Below are 18,437 nucleotides of genomic sequence, written 5' to 3'. Positions count from 1 at the left end.
ACCTATTGATATTGTATTATATATTTACAACGAAAGATACACATCCATGAGCAGACAAAATTATTAACAGAAGACCACGGTGATTTGGTATGTCTAACAATAGGCTTTAATTTGTGATAATCTGCATGACCTAATAACACACGTAAATTTATCTTCTTCGTTTTGGATTGGTTGACTTTGTATCACGTGTTGTTTAGTATTTGTTTACTACGCATGCGTTATTAACGAATAATTAATGTTTTGTATTCGTTCAATGGTGAGAATACTTCAATTTATTGTCGGATCCGCCTTGATGATTGAAATAGAAGAGTTTCAGTAGGCCTAATCTTTTTACTCAAAAATTGTTCGTCGGCTCATAAACATTCATTTTATAGATTATACTTACTAGTTTTTGTTCGCATAGTGATCAACATAAATACTGAGACAAACTGCAACAATTATTATAGGAAGCCCTAAAAAAATGTATATAAACATTTAAAAAAAATAAAGACAGAAGACTTGTCAAATAAATAGTATTAGCATATATTCAAGTAGGACTACTTAAAGTTTTTTTTAAATAAGATTTTCTTTAAAACAAATAAATAAACATTTATAAAGTACGTACGCCATCCGTTAATGGTTTGATAATTGGACATGTTAAACAAATCAAAACATTTACCGTAACCTGCTAAACACATTTTCAGCATGAAATGTCTAATTTGCCCGTGGATGACTTTGACGAACATAAGGTACATGTTTACAGCTTCGATTGACATCCAGAAGACAGAGGCCAGTCCAAAGTAATTAATCAGCGCTGCTACAGCGATGCATCCATTTCTAGAACCTGTCTGATCGATGCCAACCGCAAACACAAGGTAGAGGAGAAGCAGTGATAGCGATAGGTTTATGAGAATTTTTTTAGGAAGTTTGGTTCGAAATTGTCTGAAATTTAAGAATAGATACATTAACATACTACATCGTCACATAAAAAACCTTGATTGTGTGATCTTCATACTTCAGAAAATAAAAAGAGACCTTTAAACCTTTAAATAAATTTAAGTTGTTATTCTTAAAATCTGACTTAGTATGGTTTATCTACAAAAATATATTGTTTTTCACATACTTTTTTAGGAAGAATAAGTACTTACTTAAAGTATATGTATGTAGCAAGTGTTATTGCTAAACACACAATAGACACAACGCATCCGATTAAACTGATGGTGGTTAAGATATCATGAAATCTGGAATCGGTAGGCTCGTAATAGTCCTGTAAAATATATATATAATAATAATATTTTTTTAAATTATATATTAGTTTTGGACATCGATAACATTGTCAGTAAACAAAACTGTGTCCGAACTTCTTTAATACTTAACAAATTTCAATGAATCTCTGTTGATTTCGATTATTATCCTAAAGCTCTGTCTACACTACCAAAAAAAATGTTGTCGCAAAAACATGTGATTTGTTCATATATGGACATGATAATGTCATATCACTACCATATTTAAGCATATCACTACCATATTTAAGCATATCACTACCATATTTGGGCACATCACTACCATATTTAAGCATATCACTACCATATTTAAGCATATCACTACCATATTTGGGCACATCGTACATTTTTTAGTGTTGACAGAGCTTTACATTCACATTACATCATTCCAGTCAGATATTAATTGTACATTTATCTATCAGTTCATTTTATCACTTTTTCTGAATAGTTTTATTACATTTTTATTACCTTTTTTAGTGGTCCCTTTTTAGAAGCTTATGCTTATTTTGAATTTACTTTTCCATAACTGATTGTGTTCTGTTATCAATCCCCTTATGTTTTATTTATTTTTAAGGAAACATTTTATTCGATTTTGCGCCACTGTTGCAAGTTGCCTTTCTAATGATGTTACATATGACATTGTAGGCCTACTTTCTTTCATTGATGAGCTAAGTACACCGGAATCAATGACGTTATCGACTACTTTGACCATAGCTAAAGTTACCTGTAAGAAAAATAGTAAACAATCAACTCACTTCAATTATACAATAAGTGTTGTATTGACAATTGTGCAAAATGTGTACGTTTCATTTGACATATTCACTTTTATAGGTAACGTTTCGCATAGAGAAAATAAAACTACCATTTTGTCAGATAGCTCAAGGTCAGCAATGTCTTCCAAAATTCCTGCAACTAATTCAATCGCCTCTTCATCCAGATTTTCCGTATTGCTGGTGACTTCTGCAAGAGCATCAGCTACGTCTTCAACATTATATTCTGAAACCTCGACCTGAAAAATAATAATTATAATAATCTCTGGAAGGGTAGTCTTTCAATTAAAGTTATTAAATTTAAAGTTAGATTTGGTGTATGTTGGGTAAAAGTTATGGGAAATAAGCAGTCCAAACATAATATTTTGCATGAATAACTGTATTAAAATTAATAATACCTCATCTATTCTTTGTATTTGAATTGAAGTTGTTCCAATGTCACAATCAGTAATATTGACGCGTCCCCAGTCAGCTCCTAATACAAAATCTCCATCACAGTAACGTGTTGCAAGTGGAACTGTGTGTCCTATTACAAAAATCAAACCGTTACCATATTATATTATACTACATTTTACAATGTATGTGCGCACATTCACCAAGAATTATGTAGACCCACCCCAGTAATTTGATTAGACGATTGTGAGTCACATGATATTCAATAAACTACACTATAGCACGCTCAACGTTATATACAGTGATCCAGAATGTTGTTAACGAAAAGAAAAGAAAAAACAACAGGCCAAGGTTAAAATCTAATACCGCTGCTATATTTTTCTTAGCTTGACCTATACATAACAATTCAAAATGGCAGTTGGTCGTAACTAACATTTCTGTAGCGATGTGTACTATTCTAGAACAAAAAGCTTCTTTTTAGTTTGATTAAATCGTGGAATAAAACGTAGAATCATTTGAAAAAAAACCAGAATTAGCCTAGTTGTAGTTACCTAGGATTTTTAGTATCGCTATCCTAGACTAACTAAGCCTAGGCCTATATATTCTATTCAGTGTAGTGTGTTATACACAGATAAAGTGTTATTGGTATGAAATTAATTGTACCATTTCACTCATAAACATTATTTGTATAACATCATTACCTTTGTTTGAATACAGCGGGCAGCGTTTGGTTGAATTTGCAGTTTCACCAAGTGCAACTTCTGGAAAACTGTACCAAGTACCATCGACCTCCATGTCTTCTCCAAGGCAAACAGTAGCTGAAGCAGTTACAGTAGCGAATGTTTCTAATATTTTATAATCTATTAATAAGAATGTTAAGCATAGTTTACTTACAGTGCGTTATAAAGACTATTATGAAACAACGTTTGAAATTAAGTTAGTCTAGGCCTATACTTGAGCAAACCTCACAATGCTCTGTTCGATACAAAAGTCATCACATTACAGGACTACGGTTTTAGAAGCAGAATAATTTTCATAAGCACAAAGGTTATTATTAACTAATTATTTTTCTAAACAAATACCGCAATTGTTTTCCTACCAATGATTATTGGTCTGCCGTATATCTTAACTTCACACAATGACAGATAGTTGGTTCTGTTTTCCAATTGTACTGATACAATATTGCCTTCTGTTCCATTTTCACATTCTAACAATATTGCCACAACATATTCCGATGCATCCTTGGATGATACAGGGTTTCCACATGCATTGTTGCTCTTTAAATTGCCTTTACTTGTTCCCACTCGTACTTGCGCACCATATAAGCGTTCAGCTATGAATTACATGTTTAATAATAAAACAAAAATTATATATTTTATCATTGGTGGGTTGTCCATATTTATTAACAAATTAATACCATTCACCTTCTTTTTCCATGGTATCCTTAGCTACCATTAATTATATTAATAATTTAAGTATGTCTGGGTACAGAAGATTTCAAAACGAACATTTCCAATGAATTGAGCTTACGCTAAACATGTTAGTTATAGCATAAATCTAATCACAACACATGCTGAATACTTACAGTTTGATCCACGGTTGATTACGACAATGTATTCTATGACGTAAATGTCCATTAGATCAACATACCACCACGGTTCTGTAAAAATAAACAAAAATGATAATAGTTCATAGTTCATTTTATTTGTCCATACGGAAATTTATGTGACATACAATTGCTCAAAGTTAAAAGGTTAATACAATAAAATTACATAGCAACAAAATTCAACGACTTAACAACGACTAAACAACGACTTGGCATGTACATTGAAATAATTGAAAGTTGTCAACGCAGTAAAAAAGATTATATTTTTTAAAATTATGTAGGCCCTATTATCATTTTGTAATCATAGTTGATTAATGGACCTTCGGATATGCTGAATCAATAATTGTCATGTTGTATATATCACTTGGATCCGTCTATAAAACTACCATTCGCAGATAACACTTGGAATAGTATAATCAATTTTACCTTTTTCGTAGTTTATATGGGAGCAAAGAAATTCACTCATGGTTTTGTTGATTTTAGTTGTAGATGTACCGAATCAGCTAACATTAAACACAATGAAATGCCAGAACTAATCTGCGACCGCTCTCCTATCTTGTATCAAGCGGCTTTAATTGTAAATAATCATTTGCATCATCCTTTTTCATGCATGCTCTAATCTATTGTTCAGTTTTGTTAATGAAATTTACATTTACATACCTTATACAGGGAGTTGTTAAATATAATTAACAACTCCCTGCCATCTATAGATATTGCTTTAATTCTGTTTGTATCATGGATAGCCCATTATGTAGTGTTTAGTTTTCGTGTTTAGTGTCAATCCACATGGTATTACATCGTTGTTATTTGTATTGTTGATTGTTTATTTGCAAATTGAATAAAATAAATACAAAATAATAAATTCATCTTACCATTTTCCTTTATTGTGTGTGAGCATACTGCTTCCCGTGGATTTCCAGGTTCTGGACCCGTATTATTATCGAAGGCTGGTGAAGCCGATAAGTAGCCAGAACGTGTTGAGCGCTCATTAGTAGGAAAGTCTTTATCAAATATACGACCTACAAAAGAAAATAATCGCAGTTAAAAGGAAAATCCATCCATGGAACGATAACTTACCGTACATCATAGTAAAATTATCCCGTTAGGAAAATGTATTTGTATGCAACTTGTTAATACTTAGTAAATTGGGAAAACTCTTTATAGATACAACAACTGCACCGGGAAACTATAGTTAATAACATCGATCGCCAAATGTTTTCGCCAAATGTATGAAGATGTACAGGCCTAGAGTTGGGTACATCATTAAAATATTGAGCAAAAGCATAAATAGGTCTGTTATTATTCAATATTATATAGCCTACTAAAATCTCCTTTAAAAAAAAGTACGTGTGGTAGTTCAGACTATCTAGTACTAAACCTACTACCGTTATAACAAGCGTGGTTCCCACTAGCGACGCAATACAAGGACGTAACGCAACGCAAGTGAATTGACCAATCACAAGCGATGGCTTATTCGCTTGTGATTGCTAACTGTCTATAACTTCCTTTGCCATTGGTTAAAACGCTTGCGTTGCGTTTACGTCCTTGCGTTACGTTCTAATGGGAACCAAGCTTTATTTACAATTAACAATTACAATTTCAATTACTACAATTTTACAATAACAACACCCAACAGTACACCAAAAAGAAGCGCGTGCTTGTCAGTATGTGGACTATTATTTAATTATCTACATACACAACCTACAACAACAATTATGTAAACAAAAAAAGTAAAAATCATTGGTCGACCACGACCGGTCAGCACCTCTGGTGGGGAACTCCCCTGAGGGAATACGGGGGAATCGGTAATCGATAATTGATAAGAACTAATATATTGTCACCATCTTCTGTATGTTAAATAGGCGTACTTACAACATTCCTCGTATTCCTCCTGTTCAAACGCGGGTAATGTAAGCGTTAGGATGACGAAGCCGGTATATATTAACTTTTCCATGTTTAAAACAGATTTTGCTTCTCTAATTTATTTTTTTATAAAATCGTACGGAATTGCAGGATTGATGCTTCAGAAATGAACACACCTTTTCGAATGATGCATTCGTTATTTGTGACTTACAGTTTATGATTTAGAACATTGTGTTAGTAAATAAACTTTCGGTTTTGACAAAAGTTATACCCGACACATTGCGTAACAAAAAACCGGACGGAAATTTATCCAGGTACAGAGAGTCTGGAATTGTTTTGTGTAGAAAGTTAACAAAAGCGTCAATGAGAAAAAAGATCATTGGGCAACACTGGCAATTTTATTTAATTGTTTAATTCAATATAAGACAGTTTTTATTATTAAAGGTTTTTTTTAACGTGATTGTGTTATCCTGGATAAATATGTTGTTAACTAATTACACACAATAAGGTAGTGTTACGTTTTCAATAATAATTATTCAGTGGGTCTCTCTTTAAGCATCGTGTATTATTTTTTTTTTATTATGGTAAAAATACTTATTTAAATTCTGTATTATGTTTCGCTTTGTTTCGTTTCTTTTTCACTCTTCAAATGAATTTAAACATTCTTTAACAGAAGTATACAATGTATATAGTATTTAATAATCATCAGGAATAGTCCTGAACAGGGAGATGTGCGCCCCTGCCCACCGATGAGTTTCGGGATCCCTTTGACCCGGAGGAAGAGTATCCGTCAGGGTACCTACCAAGGGTTACAGGTCCCAGGGTTTTAGTTGTTTTTAAAATTAATTAGTATTCCATGACCTTCTCATCAAAATTAACGTCTCTCAATGTTGTGCTATGTTAACATAATGTCAATGACGGCGAAATTTCCCTAATAATGGGGATAGCTATGCAAACAAGTAAGTAACAAGTAATAGTATGGGTTGATGGAGGTCACAGTAACGTTTCAGTATGATAACAATGTGAGAAAAAACTGATACAAAACAAAACGAAATGTTGTTTTGTAAGTTGTATTGGTTTTTGTTTTGAAATGAAATATGAACACATAAGGAGGATGTAACAAATCAGAAAATTGTGCAGCAAATTGTTATTACATATAAACACATAAACACAATTGTGACATTTTCTTTAATGGTAAAATGCAATATACTGTATTATACATACCTTGACAATAAATGAAAAATTCTCTTTGAAAGAAAAATGATTAGAATATCAGCAGATAGTAATGTAATGTTGTTTGATTTATATAGCGCTTATACAATCAAAAGATTGTCCCAAAGCACTGACAGAAACACAGAAAGAAATTACAAAGAAAAAGATGGGTTTTTAAGAGTGTTTTGAAAACTATGACAGAGGATGCATTTTTAAAAGGATCAGGAAGATTTTTTTCACAGTTTAGGAGCTGCAACTGCAAAAGCTCGATCACCATTAGGTCTTAAGGCGGCTGGGTGGAACAAAAAGTGCAGATGGATTAGTGGTCGACCTAAGAGATCTTTTGCAAACTGAAGATCTACGTATAATTAAATTGGAAATATATGATGGTGATTTGTCTAAAGAGAAAAGTGAAGTTAAAAACCGTCCTAGTATACAATTCAGTTAATTTTGAAAACTACTTATCTTACAATATCCTTATCTAACCCTGCGCTTACAAACTATTTTTATATTTTAAAACATTATTTATGTTAAATGAATTACTAGACGTATAAAAGTCACGTTGATTTCATATGATTCTGTTTTGATGATAAACTACATAAAGTTGTTAAAACTTATTTTGAAAAAGTGTAAACAAATAAAAACACTATAACATCAAGTGTTAGTGTAAATGAAAAATCAGATCTTTTTTAGAACAGCTGTTGCAATGTTATTCATCAAACTGTGTTTTGCGTATTGAACCCTGTATTGTATCTTGGAAACTGTTCCTTACAGGGCGTTGCAAAACATTATGGTAAAATGCATATTACTCAGGAGGCATACACGTTTATGAGACACGTGATGTAATGTTAATGAGATGCTGCAGCAATTTACTCAGAAATATTAAAACTAGTCTTTGTTAAAGTTGAAATATTCTCGTTGTCTCTACTAGCAGTGTTTGTCAGTGGAATACTGTTGTCCTTGACTTTACCCTTGCTATTAATAGTATCCGTAGTAACCTTCTTGGGTATGGTTCTGTCTTTGTAACATGTCTTCCACGCGTCACGAATATCCTTCTGTCGTACACAGAACAACAGAAAAATGAAGAGGCCTTGCAGAGAGTTAAAGACACAGAATAACAACTGAAACGCGTCGCGAGAGCTCGAATCTGCATCGATTGCGAGGAATCCAAAAAACCATGTTAGGCCTAAAAGAACAGAAACCGCAACAGCGTTCTGAAGACGTTTTATGACTATATGTCTTTTCGTTTGGTCAACTGTTTTAGCAATTTTTCGCCCGCAAATCAACGTACGCATTACCAGAAAGAATACTACGACATTAAACAGAAGTAGTATGCCGACGATAAGAATGAAGCCATAGTTGCGAACATTCCCAGAAGGAATGAAACAGCTGAAAAAAATAGTGTTATATAAAGTAAAAAAGCTTGAAGGTTGATGAAATATGGCTAAGAGTGTTATATAAAATCGATCGAAGAAACATAGTTTACGTTGTGCTTCGTAGTCTTATTTAGTTCAAAGTTCAATTTAGGTTGATATAAAACATTTCTTTAAACTGTTAAGCATGTTTTTTTACTCATTATTTTATTTTTACATGTAGGTCCTGTCGGTTTAGGGTCTGGGTTTTTTGCGTTTGTTTAGTCATGTCGTTGAACATTCGTTATTATAAGTAATAATTATCATTTTATCGTTTTATTTGCCGATATATATTACTTACTAATGTTCGTTTGCATAGTGATCAACATCAATACCAAGACAAACTGCAACTATCACCAGAGGAAACCCTGAAAACAGTATAAAACAATGATAATTTAAATCAATTTGTTATCTCAGTTGTATTCAGTGCCAGAGCAAACCGGCAGCATCATAGCATCATGATGGCACTAGTAAATAATGAATGATTGAATGCATCAACTAATCGTGGCTCATTGCGAGTACGGGTTAGACTGGTGTTTGGATTGTTTTAGTATTATTCGTCAGAAGGCTATAAAACCACGACACATATCACACTACTTGCCATTCCATTCGATAACAAAGGTGTACAATGTATAATATTTATATGAAAAATTATTATCAATTGGATAATAAATTAATGATTTTATAAGATAATCTGATCTAATGCCTAAACACATGATAATACAAAATATTTTTATTGTAAGAGTTGGTGTCAGTTGGTGTTGTTGATGCATTTTTATTTTATTGGAATTGCTTGGTTATAATTTATGATTCAAAGGTATTATTATAGTTTTGTTTGGGACAGTTCATAATAAAATACATATTTACCGTAACCTGCTGCACACAATTTCAGCATGAAGTATTCAACATTGTTATAGAACACTTTGACGAACATAAGGTACATGTTTACAGCTTCGATTGACATCCAGAAAATAGAGGCCAGTCCAAAGTAATGAATCAGCGCTGCTACAGCGATGCATCCATTTCTAGAACCTGTTTGCTCGATGCCAATTGCAAACACAAGGTAGAGGAGAAGCAGTGATAGCGACAGGTTTATAAGGATCTTTTGTGGACGTTTACTTCGAAATTGTCTGCGATAAAAAGCAGTAGAAAGAAGCTAAACTAACTTTACTTATTATTAAAAACGAACTATTATTTATATAAAATGTGTTATATAGTAGGCTTACTCACGAAATTAATTAATATATAGTTGTATGTATTTAATTAAAAATTACTGTACTCACTTAAAGTATAAGTACGTAGCTATTGTAACTGCTAAACACACAATAGACACGATGCATCCTATTAAACTGATAATAGTTAAGACTTCGTGTAACGGAGGAGACTTTTTAGGTTCGTAGTAGTCCTGTAAAATAAAATAACTTAGACATTTTGTATTTTATATTAGGCCTTCATATTATGCAATAGTTATTTTCAAAAATAATTAATTCAAACAATGTTTTTATTTAAAAAAAATTACGACTAATGGAAATTGAATTGTATATGTTTTTTTTAATGTAACAATTTAATACAAACGTTTTATGTCCAGAAAACCATACTACATTTAATTTTAATTTAAACATTATTTAGTATTATGGTGAATGCTTGGTTAGATGATTAATAATGATTAATATTGATAATAATACAACTATAACAAAGATCTTCTTTAACCACACACCGAATAAAACAATTGTTTCCATTTATGGAAAAGACAACCTGAAAAGATGCAAATTAACTTACAACAAGAATAGCAAAGTTTGTAAGATGGTCACACAAGCATACAACACGACCGTCTGTTGTTCTATTTAGCACACATCCTTCGCTTGACCAATCACCTACTCCATCATCAAGTGAAAAATCCCAGAAAACACATTCTGTATTGTTACTAGTTTCCTACAAAAAGTATTCCAAAATATAAACCTTCACTTAAATATGTTACCATTTTGTTTGATGTGTAACGCAGACAAATATTTAAATGAATATATATTTTTTAAATATACTTAAACAAATTAAAACGTTTATTTTGTAGAAATACTAATGTAGGCCCTACAGAGTTAGCGCTACCACAAAAGCTGCACTCAACGTTGAAGCGTATACAAGTTTTTTCTACTAGACGCATACGTACACATATGGTTAGTTATCCTCTTTATTTGATCCGATATGGCTTCCATAGTGGCATGCAATCACCACTTTGCGTTTGTTCATTATAAACATTAAACGAAAAAAATCTCGAACATTTAATATGGAAGTTGCACAAAACTATTACACTCTTATTCTGTCGAATGACCATCCTTAAAAAAAGGTGGGGTGGGGGGAGGAACAAATTGATATAGAAATGTCTGTATTTAATTTATTGATTTACAGTAAGCGTATAGTACTTACCAAACGTGGTAGAAAAGCAGCATTTATTGGCGTTACCAGATCATCAACCTTGACTGCTTCTATTGAAGCTGAAATAATCTGACTGCCAACTTGGCGTGTAAAACCTTCTCTAGACGCATTAACTACGTTGTTCGAAAAAAACAAAGAACTATTCTGGTAAACGGTAAAATACATTCGGATCTCATCTACGCCCGTTTGAGCCTGACTAAGTGAGAAAATATCAGGCGGAAGAGCGATTGAAGCTCCTACAATATTAAAGGAAGGAACATCCTCGTAATATATATTCACATCGTCTGGTTCAAAAGCATCCTTGAGCGATTCGACGTTAGAAAAAGCAACGTATGCTAATCCGTCTACTAGAGATTCTGTGCTTACTGCTAAAGTCATCACGCCAACATGTGGTTGAACACTGGTGAAGTTCATGCCTGCTGCTGCCACTGTTGCAAGTTGTCTTTCCAATGACGTCACAAATGACGATGCTGTTTCTCTCATTGATGAGTTAAGCATGCCAGAATTAATAATGTTATTGACAACTTCAACCACATCTAAAGTTATCTGTAAATAAAATATTTTCAGCAAGGCTTGTGGTACGTTTGCACCCTACCATACCTCATAAACTAACCATAATAATATTACTATCTACTAACCCAAAACGTGTTAACATCTTCAGTTAGACCAGTCCTTCATGACTTAGATGCTAGCTCCATATCCAAAATAGCATTCATTAAACGTTTTATAGTATCTACTGCTTTTAATATTTTATTTTTACTATAAGTACACCTCAAAAAACTAAGTTAAGCGAACAGAGGTCATCCCTACTCAAACTGATTAGGATGGAGAATATATATAACCAAGACATTATATTTTTTGAAGTATGATCTGGCGTTCAAACCGAAGACTACTTCAAGTTCAAAGTTCATTTTTGTAGTTTGATAATGGAAACACGTACATACCATTTCATCGGGATTCTCACGATTAACAATATCTTCTAAAATGTTTGCAACTGACTCAATTGACTGCTCATCAAGAACTTCGGTATCGTTTGTGAATTCTGCGAGAGAGTCTGCTACTACATACACATTGTCGTCTGTAACTTCAACCTGGAGAATTGATAAAAAAAAATGGAGGAGAAAAAAAAAAGAAGTAAAACAATCAAGGCAAGATACGTTGGACTACATCATGATATCGTGGTTTCGAATCCAACTCTCGTCGCATTGATTGTGTCCTTGGGCACGACAGTTTCACAACTCTTTATAAATCCAAGATATTATTATTAATATTTTTGTTATTAATTAAACATACCTCTTCTAGTCTAGAATTTGTTATATCACACTCTGTGGTTATGACAGGATCCCATTTAGCTCCTGACACAAAATTGCCATTACAAAATCGAGTTGCAAGAGGAATAGTTAAATCTGTGGAAAAAAGTTACACAAACACATATCTCTATTTGGCTAACATTTTATACTTAAAGAAACTTTAGTAACGTTGATAGCAATTTACATTGTAATAAACAAAATATAATAACATTCCAGACTGTACCAGAAGCGGTTTGGCGTTTTATTAATTTGTATACAAATTTTTTGTTTATGTTTAGTAAACGTAAATATGTTTTTCCCACATTTGAAGTTACATAAAAGTAACTTAGTAGAATAACAAACTTGGAGTTTACTTGGTAAGTTTTTTTATTACCCTGATGTGAATATAGCAGGCAGTCTTGTATTGAATCTGCAGTTACACCAAGTGGAGCATCTGAAAAACTGTACAAAGTGCTATCAATTATCAAGTCCTCTCCAATACATGCCGCTGTATTATTAGGAAAAACACAAATAATAATATTTTGTTTTTGTAAAAACAATGTTTGCTCACAGTATAATTCATTAAGTAAGTAGTTAAATTATATTAGAAACGACAAACACTACCGGAATAATAGTCTATAATATCCATAAAATAGTCGGTCCAATAACTTTGTGAAACAACTTACATATGCTTGTCACAACAATAGATCCAGGGTCTGTATCATACCCTTCCAAAGTAGCTAGAGAATCGTTTATAATAGAACTGTATGTGGTCGCATTTTGAGCTTGGCTGAAGTATAACTCCATCTCAGTAATAACACTTCCAGATATCAGGCTCATTACAACAATGTCAGAAACTTCAGGTAAACTTTCATACAACTGAAATAAAAATATAATTTACTGGTAATATTGCTAATAAGAGGAGTTGAGGCTTAAAATGCTAACGCTCTTGAAAATTATAAATCCAGTTGTTTTTGAAAACTTTCACTATTAATGTACTGTCAATAATTTACTTATACAAACATTGTAATAATTATGGTTTAAATTGTTAGGCCTGTGTGCGAAATTAAAATACTTACAGAAAGTAGCAATTCGTTTGTGAAATTGTGGAATGCCAAACTATCTTTGTCGCCATAAGCCGCCTTGAATGGAATGTTAAATCTAACATTTACTCTAAAAGTAGACAGTCCTAATAAGCAATAGAAAAGTGTTAAATAAACATTACCAGTATAAAGAGATCATGATCAATATACCTAGACATGATTATAATAACTGAACACATTTATTTTCATTTATATTATAGTAACAAACATGTATCGTATCAACTTTTCTGGAACATGACTAGCTAAAGAAGTGATATATGTGACTGACCTGTTATAAGCACTGTAGCAACGTCTGATTCTGCGTTTTCTCCATCTTGAGATCTATATCCAAAACACGTATAATCACCCTGGTTCTGGCCTTGGTCTAGCAGCACTCGATAGGTAGGACTGTTAGCATTTGGAATACGGTCGCCGTTTTTATACCATTCATAAAACTCCACATTTTCTATAATGCATTCCAATGTAACTGTCATACCAATATCACCGTCATGAGATTCAGGGCTACGAACTAGTTGGGGATCTGAAAGTAAAATATCAAAGTGTGTGTGTTTTTAACGAAAGCTTTTAAATTGAAAATTAATGTAACAGACAAATATACAAGATTGAAAAGGCGTGAAGTTAACAAAATCCTATTACTTAGATTAACATTATTTTTCTTACATCAAAAAATTGTAGAAAATGGTGGTCTGGATTTACTAGAACATGAACATATTTATTGGCATGATAAGAAGTCTTTTCTATTTCAATTTCATTTTTAGAGCATACTCGAGTCTGAAGTCTTTATAAATTACTGTATATGTAAAATACATGTTTGAATAATACTGTACCTTCAGAAAACTTTCCAAAGCAAAGTTCAAGAGCTGTAAATTCAACATTTGTCTGACTGCAACCAGCGTTCACCTGTTTAGATACTTGATCGTTCCAACCACTTAAAAATTGAACACATTCTGGTGAGCTGTTTTCACAGGTAACCCCTTTAACTGTAATAGCTTCGTCAGATAATTGAATGCGAGAATCAGAACGACTAGTTAGTGCAAATTTGTAGGTAGACGTGTTGTTGATTTTAATTGGTTGATCAAAAGTCAGGTCAATTGGAAAGGATTCTGCTTCAAAAGTGATTATTATACCATCAAACGTTTGAGCGTATATTGCAACATCGGTGTTTTGGTTAAATATAGTTAGTTCTATGAAAACAATGACGTAATCATAGTCTGCTGCACCAAAACCGAAGGACTCAATGTTAGAAGAAGAAAATAATACACTGTGCAAAACGGAGCCTTGAATAAACGTTTCATTATAAAATGTAAGATGCCCTCCTAAATCATGTGGATGGCGTGTAGGCATGATATTGGTGATAGTTGTATTGTAACAATCTGACTTAGATTGCGAAAATGTTTGAGTTGATGCATAGAGATCATTACATGAACGATCTGAAAAAAAAAAGATAACACGAATGAATATTTATGACTGAAAGAGGGAAATGTACCAGTGCAAACTTGATAAAGAGCAGTAGCATATAGCAATATACATTAAATGTTACATTGTTATATACAAATCAAAATAAATCATTATATAAATACTAACTATGAAACGCTGTGAGTGCCTTCAATAAAAGAACAAAACGTACACAGTGGAAGATTTTATTTTGAATTAAAGTGATAATATTACTTATTTTTGTTAAATTACCTGATAAACTACGGAATACCAGGAACTTCAGTAGATTATAAAAAAAAAAATTATTTTAAGATTATTTATTTGTCTACTTTACCTTCTACTGAAATAACTACGTTTTCACTGAGTATTCTACCCGCTGTATTATGAACGAGGCAAACATATCTAAAATACAAAAACATTATTATGGTGCAATAAACAAATAATATCTAAATTAAAAAAACTTATTGATTTTAAGTAGTGTTTAAGTAAGAATTGTTTTATTAATACTGAAAATAATCGCTGTGACCGACAGACAGACTGACCAAAGCACTGACGAAAAACCTGGTAAATTCAAGTATCAGTTATTAAAATAAAAAGACTTACACTACTGCTGAACTATCTATTATTTCGTAAACTGACTGAGTGGTAGATGGCGGTGTAACAGGTACGTATTCACCTGCATCAGTAACCGTTGCCCATTGGACAGTTGCTGCTGGAACTCCAGACGCCACACAGTATATTGCGACACTCTGATCTTCGCTATAAATTTTCATGGAACTACTGATTGACGTAATGATTGGCGCAACTAAAAAAAAAAAATAAGAATTATAATAAAGGTATTTATATCAATAACAAAAAAAAAACTTTTTGTAGTATAGAGATTGAATAATCTTTAATTTTAGTTTCCATGTATATTAAACACTTTAAGTTTTCCGGGTATATGAAGTGAACAATATTGTTTAGTATTATTCTATCCACCATTCTTTCTTCTGTTCTTTCGAGTGCTTGTTTGTTTGTTTGTTTTATTAATTTTCCACACACAAATAAATACAATCACATGATAATATAATATAGTATTCGATAACTGAAATAACAAAATTAGGATAAGGTGGTGTGTGGATGGAGGCCATAATAAATGTGTTCAACACATTTTAGGTCATGGCCACTGATTAAAATTAAAATTAAAATAAGTTTAAATGGTAATGGTTGGAAAGTATGGCAGATCACTTGATGTGATGTATTTTTTTTTAAATTAGGGTTTTTTCTACATACCAAGACACTGGCTGTAGAATGGGTCAATAACACTGTTTATCGAAGTCACCCCGTAGTTGTAATCTTTTAATTCATCACTTGCTTTTACCCATTCTGCATACGTGTTAATGCACGTGGAATCAATCTCATTACAGTCTGATATAAATGACCTTGTCGTTATAGTTAAGCAAGATTGTTCATCTTGATTCAAACATGTGATCGGTGAAAGTATTACGTGTTTTGTATCTCCATCAGGAAGAAATGATAATGAAATAAACTGTTGATCCCTTTGATCAAAAATGGTGAGATCAGTCAGATGTTTTTCAAAAAACGTTTTTTCTCTTTTGTTATATACCTGAAACCAGAATAATGCTCAATACTTAATTAAGAAGAATAGTAACTTTTATCTCTACGTCCATTTTACAAAATAACAACAATTTAATTAGGCCTATTGAATGATTTCAATTTTTTGTATGGAATTTTCGTCATGTTTATACTCTTTGTATTTATTGTCAGAAAAGTTATACTACTACTATTAATTATTGACGGTTTATATTGACAAAGATTATTCATTTTTTAATTCATTTATAATTTATATCATATGATAGTTGTAATAGTCTAATTCAGACATTAGTTAACGTACTTTCACAATCCAACCTACATCAGCGTTGGTACAAATTGATATTTTAGGATATTGTAGGTTGGGTTTTTGTGAAAGTGAATTATTTTTTTAATTTCCTGGTGAATTTGTTTCTCTTTTTGTTTTTTTGTATAATTTGAATATGGTGTTACTATCCGACATAAACACGATAATAAACAATTGCCTTATTACCCGGAAATAAAAAACTGGAATTGTAGTAGCAGATGGATCAGACGAAAGTAAGGCTACAAACAACATTCCATCTTCGCTCAACTCCTTTCCAATGTATCGTGAAACATTGACCTCAATCTATTAACAACAAGATAGACTTTATAATTGGCCTATAATAGTTTGTTTGTAAAGTTGTAATAGCATTAACTGTTCATTGATTATATTATACATTATCTGTTTGCACCAATGTTTTGTTTATGTTTATCTTAAGTTTGTTTTGTTTTACTGGGTAATTTAATATTAATTTGATTCAAAATACAGACATCATTTTTAACACCCTACATTTTTACGGTAAATTATCTAATATGAACAAAAAAAGCTATTATACCTTTGCTATTATTTGTGAAGTATCTGTAAAACTTGAGCTGGAATCGAAAACAAATACGTTTTGTAAGCTTGCACTTTCAGTTGAAAAGCCGTCTAATCGTTGTAGTTCCCCACACCTTGATGTCAAAGTGTCCAGACGTGGCAATAAATCTTCACAAATTGTATCTAAAATATAATGAAATTATCCTGATAATTTCTGAAAGATATAGGCCCGATATTTAAAAATGTATTAGGAGTAGTAGTATTACTATGTAGTAGTAGTAGCATCAGGATCAGCAGCAGCAGCAGCAGCAGCAGCAGTAGTAGTAGTAGTAGTAGTAGCAGTAGCAGCAGTAGTACCAGTAGTAGCAGCAGCAGTAGTAGTAGTAGTAGTAGTAGTAGTAGTAGTAGTAGTAGTAGTAGTAGTAGTAGTAGTATTAGTAGTAGTAGTAGTAGTAATAGTAGTAGTAGCAGCAGCAGCAGCAGTAGTAGTAGTAGTAATAGTAGTACTAGTAGCATTAGTAGCAGTAGTATTAGTAGCAGCAGCCGTAGTAGTAGTAGTAGTAGTAGTAGTAGTAGTAGTAGTAGTAGTAGTAGTAGTAGTAGCAGCAGCAGCACCAGCAGTAATATTATTATTATTAGTAGTAGTAGTAGTAGTAGTAGCAGCAACAGCAGCAGCAGCAGTAGTAGTAGTAATAGTAATAGTAATAGTAATAGTAATAGTAATAGTAATAGTAATAGTAGTAGTAGTAGTAGTAGTAGTAGTAGTAGTAGTAGTAGTAGTAGTAGTAGTAGTAGTAGTAGACTCACTAGCTGCTGTAGAGAATTTTTTTATAAAATGGCAAATATCACCTCAGTGTCATTTTAAGTTGATGATGTAGGTTGTTGTAGTCATTGTAACGAATAGTTTAGTGTAGAAATTGGGTTCACCATGATTTTAAACAGCCTCATCTATTGGCAAAAAGCTATAAAACCCGCCAACTAATTTATAATAAAGTAGAATTCCTTTTTCTTACTTTGACATTTACTAGGTTCATCGGAGTTATCTGCACAGTCATATTCCACATGATCACACATCTTGATAAGTGAGATACACTCGCCGCTTTCACATGCGAATTCATTGTGGCCACATTCAACTAATACAATATATTAAATTAATAATAATGTAAACAAGATAAAACAAATAGTTAAAATCTGTGGAACTAATAAGGTTAAAAAATACTAACATACCAATA

General features: G+C 32.3%; 1 protein-coding gene across 1 annotated transcript; it reads right to left on the bottom strand.

Annotated features, from left to right (window-relative positions):
- Positions 1 to 7,109: 7,109 nt before the first annotated feature.
- LOC140058275 (uncharacterized) lies at positions 7,110 to 16,444 on the bottom strand. Its single transcript, XM_072103841.1, has 17 exons — positions 16,439 to 16,444; positions 16,047 to 16,380; positions 15,378 to 15,579; positions 15,109 to 15,176; positions 14,168 to 14,770; positions 13,609 to 13,860; positions 13,317 to 13,426; positions 12,924 to 13,116; positions 12,632 to 12,745; positions 12,242 to 12,354; positions 11,893 to 12,039; positions 10,940 to 11,494; positions 10,298 to 10,450; positions 9,802 to 9,923; positions 9,386 to 9,648; positions 8,820 to 8,886; positions 7,110 to 8,495 (listed from the first exon to the last, which is right to left on the bottom strand). Exons 1-17 carry the CDS (start codon positions 16,442 to 16,444, stop codon positions 7,976 to 7,978), a joined length of 3,822 nt encoding a protein of 1,273 aa, XP_071959942.1. The 3' UTR covers positions 7,110 to 7,975.
- Between the last annotated feature and the right edge of the window lie 1,993 nt (positions 16,445 to 18,437).

This window comes from Antedon mediterranea, chromosome 9 (assembly GCF_964355755.1).
Source record: "Antedon mediterranea chromosome 9, ecAntMedi1.1, whole genome shotgun sequence".
NCBI lineage: Eukaryota > Metazoa > Echinodermata > Crinoidea > Comatulida > Antedonidae > Antedon > Antedon mediterranea.
Note: the sequence above shows the minus strand (reverse complement) of the source record. Positions and strands in the feature narration are given on the sequence as shown.

Excerpts from the sequence above, each read along its gene's own strand:
- LOC140058275 (XM_072103841.1), bottom strand. Across the intron at positions 12,040-12,241 it reads CAAATTCTAGACTAGAAGAG|GTTGAAGTTACAGACGACAA; the intron begins GTATGTTTAATT and ends TCAATTCTCCAG. Across the intron at positions 8,496-8,819 it reads CACTATGCAAACGAACATTA|CTGTTTCATTCCTTCTGGGA; the intron begins GTAAGTAATATA and ends TATTTTTTTCAG.